The sequence below is a fragment of the Hibiscus syriacus genome, unplaced genomic scaffold (genome assembly GCF_006381635.1).
Source record: "Hibiscus syriacus cultivar Baekdansim isolate YM2019G1 unplaced genomic scaffold, ASM638163v2 tig00110429_pilon, whole genome shotgun sequence".
Classification (NCBI taxonomy): Eukaryota; Viridiplantae; Streptophyta; class Magnoliopsida; order Malvales; family Malvaceae; genus Hibiscus; species Hibiscus syriacus.
Window position 1 is genome coordinate 9,040,898 of NW_024062733.1, and position 11,668 is coordinate 9,052,565.

The 11,668-nt window shown below is 33.9% G+C and overlaps 1 protein-coding gene across 2 annotated transcripts; it reads right to left on the minus strand.

The window, feature by feature from the left end:
• Nucleotides 1-3,153: 3,153 nt before the first annotated feature.
• On the minus strand, nucleotides 3,154-7,249 carry LOC120124956 (probable beta-1,3-galactosyltransferase 2). 2 transcript variants are annotated; one of them, XM_039143498.1, is made up of 11 exons: nucleotides 6,661-7,249; nucleotides 5,699-5,795; nucleotides 5,554-5,618; nucleotides 5,261-5,472; nucleotides 5,063-5,126; nucleotides 4,805-4,877; nucleotides 4,543-4,666; nucleotides 4,191-4,278; nucleotides 3,984-4,109; nucleotides 3,754-3,863; nucleotides 3,154-3,630 (listed from the first exon to the last, which is right to left on the minus strand). In XM_039143498.1, the coding sequence occupies exons 1-11, from the start codon at nucleotides 6,768-6,770 to the stop codon at nucleotides 3,482-3,484; spliced, it is 1,218 nt and encodes a 405-aa protein (XP_038999429.1). In that variant the 5' UTR covers nucleotides 6,771-7,249; the 3' UTR covers nucleotides 3,154-3,481. The 2 variants fall into 2 exon arrangements, with proteins under 2 accessions (XP_038999429.1, XP_038999430.1); XM_039143499.1 differs by having other exon boundaries at nucleotides 4,543-4,663; nucleotides 6,661-7,248.
• Nucleotides 7,250-11,668: the final 4,419 nt, after the last annotated feature.

Consider the following 11,668-nt stretch of genomic DNA (forward strand, 5'->3'; position numbering starts at 1 on the left):
ATTAGACACTTGTTTTTAACGAAAACTTCTTTACACACTTAAAATTAATTTAGGATATTCTTTGAACACTTTTTTTGATATTAAACATTTTATTTGTCTTAAAGTTAACTTTTTCAATGGTGTATAACACATCCTTATATGAGATTAAAGATATTTTCAAAATATTTCAAGGTATTTAGATTCAAAATGCTATGTAAGTCCGCTCAGTACTAGAGTTTTATACAAGCTCGTGTCATATTGACTCAACTTTGAGTTTCATTTCCTTTATTCAACAGTTTTCAATAATTGGTTAAAGAGTAACGGGTTTTTTTGCCCAACCAATAAGGGAGCCCCAAAAAAATTATAAAATAGGTCATATATATATTTTTATTTTAGAATATACAATATTTTTTTAAAGTGCATGAAACTCGTCACATCGAGATGACGAATTTTAATAAAAAAAAATATTTTTATTCAATTTTTTTTATCTCGATGTGATAAATTTTAATAAAACAATTATATTTTATTAGAACTCGCCATCTCGAGGTGATGAATTTGAATAAAAAATATTTTTTATTAGGTCTTGTTACCTCGATATGGCGTATTTCATGAACAATGTAAAAAATACAATAGATTTCAAAATAAAAATTTAGGTGCTCTAATGGGTTAAATAAAAAATCTGGAATACCTTAATGGGCCAAAAACCAAGAGTTACTCCATTGGTCTTTGCTCTCTAAAAGGTCTAATGAGTTTGAAATTGTTAATGGACCAACTCAACTGGGCTCATTATTTAGACTTACATAATAAAAACAATTTTATTATTCCATCCACTGATAATAAAATTTAAAAAACTTTCACAAACATAATTAAATGATTTTTATATATTCTTTTAATTATTTTTTTTAGTATTGAAGTGACTACAATATAATATCTATTTAGAATCTTTTTTTTTTAATTATTAATAACATTTAGGGAGAATGTCACTCTCTTTTATAACAGAATTCGTTCAAATTATTTTATGTTGAAATTTTTATTTGTTCATGTATAAAGCATTTCAAAGTAAAAACTTTACAATCCCAGAAACCCTTTTAGGGTTAATCAATTACAAAGATTACAAAATTATAAGTGAAGAAAGAAGGATGAAAGATGATGATTATCGCCATCTCCAAATACAATAACGAAAGTTGGACCAAAAACAATGTTTCTTTATTGGTCTAAATGATGTATGTAGATCTAGCATGCTGCCTCCCCATTATATCTCACCATGGACATGCTTCTGCCATTCACAAGCTTTATTTCTATTAATTTTGCTGCCCTTCTTTTTTCATGTTTTGTTGTTAGTATTAGAACTCCCGGGACAATTTTTTTTGGTACTGTGTTTCTTTCATTTTATAGATTCTAAATATGCTCACTCTTATAGAAACACAAAAAATCATGCTTAAATTTAATCGAAATAGACTAAGGAGATGACTTGTATCATTATTGTAGATTTTTTTTTATTATAATTTTTGAAGTTTTGGTTGCAGTTGTATCATTTTTCTTATTGTTGTTGTATCTTCTCTGGATTTCTTCCGTAAACTGCACATTCTTTAGTCAAGGAGAAATTCCTGTGTTGATCAAAACTTCCGAAGATCAATTTCCTCCGATCAACCACAATTATTTGTTATAATTATTGGCAAACTTACGTGATTTGTGAGGTGATCATATCCATTAGCCCTGCAAAACTACGAGTAGTCATCGTAACCTTAGGCGTGATATTAGGACCATTATGATATCATAACCACAATGAATAATACGTAGTCATCGTAACCTGCGACAGATCATAACCTTAGGCAAAGCTGTGGAAGTGTACAATAACAACATTGATTTCTTCCAAGACTACATTTCATCGGATGTTGTTCCATGTAGGAGACATCCACAATCGTTTCAGTAGGTGTGTGCGCGTATTGTCTCAAGGATCGTTTGATTAACTTGGTTTGCTCAGACTGTGGCGAGCAGCGTCGATCTTCTTGCTCGTGCTCCGAAATCGCCACCAACCCTCGAACTTGATGCACTGGTAGTGAAGTAGGCAGTGTTGGTCGGGTCTCGTTCTGATAGAGAATGAAAACAAGGAACAACAGGTTTCGAACCCCAAGGCTAAAAGCAGTAGTAGTGGGAATAATGCAAGTCAGAAGATGTTTTCTTGCTCAAGAGAAGCAACAGTAACTGTGTTGAGATCAAAAAAATGGATTCTGGAGAATTGGGAGGTTTTTCAAGAAGAAGAGAGACAAAGAAACTAACCGTGGGAAGAGTGTTTGTGGAGTTGATGAGAAAAGTGATTTGTGGGTGGTTGATTACATGGGGGTGTCAAGGTCAAGGTCTCTTTGCAGTTTCAGAGGTGGTGGGTTCTTGGGATCAGAAGATGGAAGTGACTTGATGAACTTCTCGGGTGCAAGGAGCTCCATTTCGACCGCTCGGAGTTCCCGTGTCAATGGCGGTTTGGTCTATGATCCTGAGAGGAAAAGTGGATTTAGTGAAGCAGAACCAAGGAGAAGTGGTTTTGATAGTGAAAGAAGAGAGTATTTTTATAGTCTGATATTGCAGACATTAAAGCCGTTAGAAAAAGTGGCCTCGGCGGTGGCGGAGGTGTAATGGATGTCGATGGTGGTTTTAGTAGTGCAAACAGGCGGGTGTTCTCTTTGAAAGAGATCTATTTTAATGGTGGGGATGATTCAGGCTTCATTGACTTGAAATTTGATTTTCAAGCAGAATCTAAAGGTGATATTCCGAGTATGAAGGGTATTTTGTCTGGTTTTGGCAGCATGAGAGGTGGTGGTGAATTCATGCCATATAAATCCAGTATTTCCATTGAAAATGCACTGCAAATTCCTGGAAATGGATCCTTAAGCAATGGATGTTCATATCAGATGACAATGGATGAAAGGCGGATAAAAAAGAACAAAAGAATTTTCAAGGGATGACGGTGGATTTTCAAAGCTCCATCAAAATTGGACCAATTCAGGGAAGAAAAATGAAACATTGAAGCCCTTTCAAATTCATTCTTATGTTTTTCCTTTGTTCATTTTCATATGTAATTTTCTTCACATACTTTCCCATTTCTCAGCCTTTAGTTCAAACCTTCCATGTTGATCAAATCTCCATACATGATTTTTCAAAAATGGATGATTAAAGAACTGAAAAAGGAACCAAAAATATTTTGTATTTATGACGGGATTTATGGAACTGTAACTTACAAATTGGCCTTCAAGCCTTAAAGATTGGGTGGATGGGTGGTGGCACCCGGCAGCCGTTCCTTGTAGGGCTGCTATAGTGGCACTTTATTGTAAAGGTTACCCCCATTATCAAAGGTGTTTCACTATCTCTAGTCTCATATAATGTTTTATATACTTATTAGACTACAGGAAAAAAAGGATTTAGTATTTCAGATTGATCACCATGTATGCTCATCATCATTGCTTTACCATCCTCCTGAGTTAGAAAGAAAGCAGGATGTTCGCATGCATTAGAAACTAGCACTCCACAAAGCATTCTCCCCTTCTCCACACCGCCGATGAACCTCTTTCATCCGATCGGCGGACTTGCAAATTCCGCTGCAGCTCCAATCAAAGGAAGCAACACATGCATTGCCAGCTTGAGCCTTCCACTCGCAATCTGCATTCAGGGTCCATTTGTTAGACCGACAAGTAACTATGGTTTCGTGTTTCATTTTCCATCGTCTTCTCCTATGAAAAAAATCGAAATTCGAAAAGATTTAGGAGAATATAAGATATTTACCAGGTGGCGTGCCACAACATAATCTCCGATCATCAATATGCTTAACATCAAGTCCAATAAACCATGAACCGAGTGAAACATCCTCATTAGCATACTTGTGTAAAACATGCCTGGCGTAATCATGCATGTAATATAATCATCATTAGCACAATAAACAATGGAAATACTCGAGAGGCAGGCCTGCATATTCATACAGAAGCTTCATTTTAAACAAGGATCCTAGATCTTACTGATTTATAGATATATACGAGGCCAAATCATTCGAAATCGCATACAATTGTCCAGTAGCATGCCGGAAATATTTATTTCCCGACTCACCAAATTTCCAGTGTTCAGGTTCATGGTATCTCACTCCCCTGTTCCATAACATAACAATTAAGAAACCAGTATGCTTTCTCAAGAAAAAAAACAACACCACATCGATAAATTCGGCTCACTTTTGAGAGAGGACGGGGCCAGATTTCATGCACCCTATGTATACACGTCGTTTCTTTCGATGTCTAACTAGTGTTTCACCGAGTGTCGCTGCATAAATTTAACAGGAAATGAGGACTTAAAGAGCAAAGAAGTAATAAAATTTAAGCAAACACTTGATTACTGTTAACTGCAATAAGTATCATCATTCATACTGAAAACATATAAGCATTGATCTTCAAGCACAAAGGTTTTATGTAACTAATCCTTGTAACGACAACTAATCCTTTATGTAAACGATTATTATAACGACAACTAATCCTTTTGCTGTCTGATTGCAAACGTCACTTTTAGTAGACAAATCTCAAAACTTACCTATATTTACATGGACATCATCATCAACTTTGACATAAAAATCAGCATCCCATAGAGCGGCAGCAGTGGCAAAGTACATCTTAGTTTTTGCAGACAACTCGAGATACCCTTCGACATGGTCCTTCTGACATGTAAATCATGTTATTTGGTTTCCTTATTTAATCTTTCCACAAAGTAAATTGTTATAGAGTGTTCTTAAAGAGCACAGTTAAGAGCAGATTAGCCTATATACAACAGAACATTAATGACCAAAACAGCCTACCAGTCTCAAGAAGTCTCCATGCTTCTGATTCTCAGCTTCGATTGCTCGGTCCAAAATACCACCCGTCGTGGCACTGGAAAATAAGAAAAAATGATTATCTAAAAGCATACAAGAATCTATACAAGTAAAATTTTTATGCTTATAGCAGAATTCTTTAGGATCTGTGGAAGTGAAATCCACCTACTATATGGTTTCGATACATATACGGAGAAATACATGTCAAAGTTCAGCAACAAAGAAAGTGAATTAAACCCTCACCTATGACCAATAACAAAGCGAACAATAATGCCCTTTTCATCCTCCAATTTCTTCTGCTTTTCACCTATTTTCCATTAGTTTTAGGAACAAAAACCACAACAGATTTAACTTGGCAATTCCAATGGCATAACTAGGGAAAGGAACTAATGAGTGTTAAGGGAATAAAGGAAGAGAAGGGTACAAAAAGGCCAATCCAACCTTGTGGTATCCATGTAGCACGAATCGAGTCTCTTCTTTTCCGGCTGCTAAAAGCGGTATTAATTCCTATAACCATCAGATACCTTCTTTTCCTAGATGATTCGGCTCTATTAACATCCATGGATAACGGTGAACCACCAAGTAAGGACTCTTGTGATGCCCTTGCAGCTGCTAATTCCATCTCTAAGCTCGAAATAGTCTTATCCAATGTGCTACGTCAGAAACATGATGAGTTTGTTGATCAGCTACTTTAGAATCAAATCAAATCAACCCAAGGCAGAAGCAATACTTACTGTATAGCATGGTGAGTCTTAAAAACCTCCCCAATGATGTCCTTGGATACATGCTTTTCTTCTTGCTGATACAAAAGAAACCAATCAACCACAAGCCGCACAATTTTGGATGCAAGGTTCAACATGATGCAATTACGGTACTCACCGCTTTTAGGGTACAACCCTCTGAAATTAGTTTAAGGTTTTCAGCTTCCACTGCAGTTGCCCTCATGATACCTTTAGATTGAGGAACAGTCCCCACCCTGTTACAGATTGTACACATTAACAAGCCATCATTTAAGCCTCAATAGGATCAACAATCATGCCACCTTTATAACCAAAATGAACCCATATTTTTAACTATAACACAAATATTGAACTGTCAAACAAAATCTATAGATGTGCCAAGAGAGGGTCAAATTTTTTAATGAAGTCAAAGGTCCCATGTTGGAATTGTTTAGTTCTTCATATCAATGATCTTCAAAGTTGTAACTTCCATTGTTTTTGAGGGTGGGGGTGGGGGAACATAAATGCCAAACAATTAGGTATAAGCATTAAAAACACTTGAGGGTGTTTATATGCCTTAAAAATCTCATTCAAAGAGTTCAAATTACAACTGCTAGACATTATTAAAGCAATGTTAAAATTATTCACAGCACGTGTCAGAGTTCTTGCCAGGGATATGGTTAAAAATGACATGAATGGTATAATTATGGAAGCAGATTACATTAGTCATTGAATAATAAGACAGCAAGTTTTTCCCCCTTCAAAATTTATATAAAAATGGCAACCCTAAAAGGATGAACTTTTGCATCAGCATAATATTGGATTGCAATTGAAACCCCTTCACCAAAAACAAGAAAAAATTGAATACAAACACAAGCTTGAATACAACTGATAACAACAACAATCAAAATAACCCATCTTTAGAAAATAAGCAAACTCTATTATCAAAACAAATTTCACCGTTGAAATAAAGAAAATTTTAACTAAGCAAAGATTTTAAGGAAAGGTTAAAAAGAATCAAAAATTTTTGTATTGAAGAAATGAAAAGCCAAAAGCTTTGAACTTCGAGAATTCAATGAAAAAGGAAACACCAAACAAGAAGGATAATGGCAAAATGGATACCTATTGGTGAAGAGCATTCCAGCACAGAAGCAACCCAAGCAAAGAAGAAAACTCCATTTCTTGGATATAAAACTTGCAGAAGACTGATCTCCTTTGCTTTTAAAAGGCATATTTTGAAAACCTTCAATCTAAATCCCCGCGTACTTTTCAAAAGAGAGAACAAAGCTCCCAGTAGTAGAAAATGACTCCCAAGAGCCTCAAATTTGAGAGGACAAAGCTCAGTTTTTCAACTTGAAAGTTTGTTCCTTTCTTCCTTTACTTCTTTCTGTATATATATTTTTTATTGGTTTGCTTGGGGGGGTTCTCTCTATAGATTCTCTAAAATTCACAACTCTGCAGGTAAGGGGCGTTGAATGAATACAAGTGAGAACTTGGATACACGTGAGAAGACGGAGACGTGGCAGACAGCAAATGGATGAAGAGTTTCACTAGATCTTATGTGTTGTGTAGTAATCATGCGAGGAACGCCATTTTAGGTCACGTGGATGCTGCAAAGGAAAGACATATCCCACCTCACGAGGAAGCCTGAACAAAGGAGAAAGGGAACATATACCTTCCAGTAGAACGGAGAGTCCGTCAAAGATGTGAGAAAAAGTGGATTCTCCAAAGGCAGTCTCGTCATAAAATCCACCGTTTTAGTATTGAGAGTCTATTTTAGAACGTTCACGGTAGATTGATTAACGATTTTCAACGAAATAATCTTTTTATCTTAAAAAATATTAAAGAAAATAAAATTCAAAGAAATTATTTAATGAAATATTAAAATATTTTCTTTATCATTATATCAAATTAAAGTGTAAAAAGTATTTTCTATTTATTCATTAATTAAGAATGCAGTTATCTATATTAATTAAGTAGTTAGGACAATTAATATTTATCCATATGATCAAATACATGTGCGTTCCTAATTATTGGGACGTTGGGCTCTTTCAGATTGAGATAGCTTTGTTGCTATATTGCTATGTACTTTGTCGAAAACGATGGATTTCGAATCTCCCTAATCATGGAAATAAATAAATAAATTTTCAGTAAATAAAATAAAAATATTTGTTGGCCGCTAATCGATAAATTTTAGGCTAAAATATATAAATATCACTTAATAATGTTTAAATGATCCTTTATGCCATCAGAATTTCAAAAATTATAAAATTATCATTAAAATTATTATTAATATACTAAATTGAGGATCAAATTTTAATGAAGATTATTTTATAACTGTTTAAAAAATTTAATAATTATTTTATTTTAATTTCATAATTTTAATCTTTCTTAAATATATATAGTATATTTCATAATTATTAAGTACATTTCTTTGCAGCCCACACAATCCTAACACAGCACACCGAACTTTCTTAGAGAAAGAACATCCAAAAAAAGATATAGTTTCGGGATTCAGTCCCCCTTCCACAGAGCACACAGCCAGGATCCACCTACAACCCAAAACCAATTATCCTATCCTTGGAAGAGAGCCTGATTAAAATGGTCATCTAAGCAATCAGTGAATGTCTGGGAATGTGGAAGGTGTGTCAAACCAGTCTCTGCCAGTGCATCGACCGGATAGCATCCCAAACTTCTCTCGAAGTTAACCTAGGATCCATAATCCAATTTACGAAAAACAGTGGATCTCAACTTGAGCAACTTCCTCCATAAGTGACTATAGATGGAACGAACTTGTATCTTCCTAAAATCCATTCCCTACAACACATGCCTAATCTCAAGCAACCCAGGTGGATCCCTCCACCTACAAAACATCTTTGATGAGTAAGGTTAACGTTATTCCAGGTCCTCAAATCCTTTAGGCCCAGCCTCCTTCAAACTTAGGACGGCAAATGACCTTCCATCCAACACGAGCTCTCGTTGCTGTAATATCACCATTCTTCCAAAAGAACCTGAAGCATAATTGCTCAATGCGAAGAAGAACAGTTTTGGTATGACCATTGACCAACTGCCTGCTTCAATAATTTTGGATACTAAAAATGACAGATTGGATAAGTTGAACCTTTCCAAAGATTCCTAGCAGTCCAATTCTGAAGCTTAGCCTCCACCCTGTCCAACAATGGCTTGCAATCAGCAACCGTTAGCTTCCTAGTAACCAGGAAAATCAAGAGAGATTTGGTCACAACACAAAGAGAAAAAAATAAATAAAAGAGATAAAAGAAGACAACATCAAAATTAGTTTGTAACATTTTTCAAATGACGACTTTAATCCTTTTTAGAACATTTTAATTCAAATGTTTTAATTTTTGATCAAAATGGACCATATTGGATGGAAACTATTAATTGACTAATGATTTTCATCCAACATGAAATATTTTGATCAAAAATTAAAATATTAAAAATATATTCTAAAATGTAAAGATTAAAGTGATTATTTAGATACTATTAGGAACTCATTTTGATATAACGACATAAAAGAAAGAATAATTGATATATAGTAGTACTAGTCGTCGTCAATAGTGGTAAGAGAACAAAATAAAATTAAAGAGTAAGATATTACTCTAAATCCATCAGCTGGTGAAAAAAAACCCGAAACCCATGATATGATAGCACTGTAGATATAAAAATGGACCATACTAGTCTCAACCATACCCAATATTTGTATAATCTCTTACAAGTTCATAATGGACCCTTTTAAAGCAACTTAGCGGTTCACAATTAAGATCAAAGGGTACGGTGTGAAGTTGAAAGTGATTTAATTGAATTAAAATACATATACTAAGATCAAAACCTTATATATATATATATATATATTATTGAAAAAACAATAGAAACAATCATCTTCTTCTCCATGCAGAATGATGAAGCTTTCAATCTAGATTCAAAATTTTCATTGAAAATGTTAAGGTAGACCCATGGGAAAAACCATTATGTAAGATGATGGTTCCACATAGTGGATCTCCATGAACAGCAATGCATTGGCATTGCCCATCCCGTTTATGATTAGGATTAGGATCATGAATTTTTAGAAAAGTATGAACAATGATTTTTGAAAAATCATTTCAATTCTCAGACTGTGCAGCTGCTATAATTCTGAAAATTTGTTTAAAACAAATTGATAAAAGAATTTTTAGAAAAGTATAAAAAATGATTTTTGAAAAATCATGCCACAATATTTTCAAATATTTTTCTAAAATTATTGAGACTCTAATGCCATTCTGAAATATTACTACCTTTCTGTAATGATAGTTTAGTACTTAATATATAGCCGTGAGTCTGATTTGGATGTCTGCTATCGTTTTGACACCTTAGTTGGCTATTTCGGGTATAAGGTCTGAACTCTTGCAATTAAGTCAAATAGCGATCATTATTCACTGTTAGGAGGAGTCAACATATGTTTGAACTTAAACGGTTGAGTCAACTCCTAAAGTAGAAAAAGTAGATATATATGTTCTTGATGTACTTTTAATACTCTCTCGTCCTCCTCGGCTAAACTGCATTACTAATTCTGAATTTATTCTCAATTTTCTCCTGAAATTAAGATGTACTAATATATGATTTTCAGCATTATGTTCAATTTTAAATGGGAAACTCTGACCGAAATCTCTGGACTCTTTATAAAATCTTTCCCGAGAAGTAACTTGTAGGAATTTTATATACCTTATAAGTAAATGTTCTTCCAAGTTCATATCGATTGTGAGGTTTGATAAAATTACAGTTCTGTGCGATAATATAAAAATATAAATGGATTCATGTAATAACGTTAACCTGTTCGAGTTCTTATTATGTCACATCGTGGTTTCCCATAAAAAAAGATTTTTGACCAAAATTATATTGAAAACGCATGAGCTATCAAAGATTTGTGTAAAGTTTTGCATTTCATAATGGAATATTATTTTGGTATGAATTATTTTGAATTCTTTCAAATTCTCTGTAGATTAATTTCAGTATCTACTAATAACTTCCTCCTTCGGTTAATAAATATAATATTTGTATCGTTCTAATTCAATTTGACTTGGGAAAAGTGTTTCAACACTATCATTCTTCTTCTCTGTGAATTATTAACTCTGTATTTGATATTCATTATTATGAAACATGAGTATAAGTTTTGAAGTATTTTGAATGGGATCGAATATAAGACTTCCCTCTGTATTGTCTATATTCTGAAAATCGAAAGGATTTAACATCTATATTACTTTGATTCAGGCTGCCTCGAGGGGAGATAGTCAATTTCGGGTATTACTCTGAAAGTATGAAAGCTAGAACTCTATTTTTGTCTAGTTTATTTCAACCCATACAGACTTCATAATGGATTTGTGAGTGAGTAATTGTAAACTTTTTCAGTAGATTGCCTTTGACTCTATCAAAGTAAGATTTAGTATGTGTTTTATTGATCATCTAGACAAGTTTGTTTAATTTATTCTGATTCGTGCTTGTTACATTCTTGATAACTAACTAGGTTGCTTACTTATGAGATTGTTTACTTTGGGGAGTTTCCCTTATTTATAAAGATTGACTGAGATATGGGATTTATGTCACGATTCTATAAAAAAAAAAAAATCTTCTTGAGGCTCTGTTACACGATTAAAACTTCGGATTCTGAAATATAAGTTAAAATGTCCTATTATATATGAGATGATTGGAATGATCATTTACTGTTGATTGATGTCTACTCCTTGACGGGTTCTGTGATGAGTAGGACTAATTGCATAATATCAAGTTCTGAGAATCATATTAATATCAATGGTTAAAGTATTGTGGGGTAATCATAGTTTTTAAGGTCTTTCAGCGACTCAAGTTTCCGTGAGGATGTTGTTTCCTCATCTTTTTCTGTAAGGGAAAATTTCGAAGTCGAAATTTTCTTAAGGAGAGAGAGTTGTCATATCCCAAATTGGGACTAAATTGAAAAGTTTGTGAGTTTTTGGAAGTTTAGGGACTTAGGAAATAATTTACCCAAAAGTTTAAGTTGGTTTAAAAACCAACACCTTTCTTCTCCACTCTTTTCCCCGTTCGTGAAAACCAGAAACGCTTTTCTCTCTATCTATTAATTTTAGTTTTTCTTCGATTCACC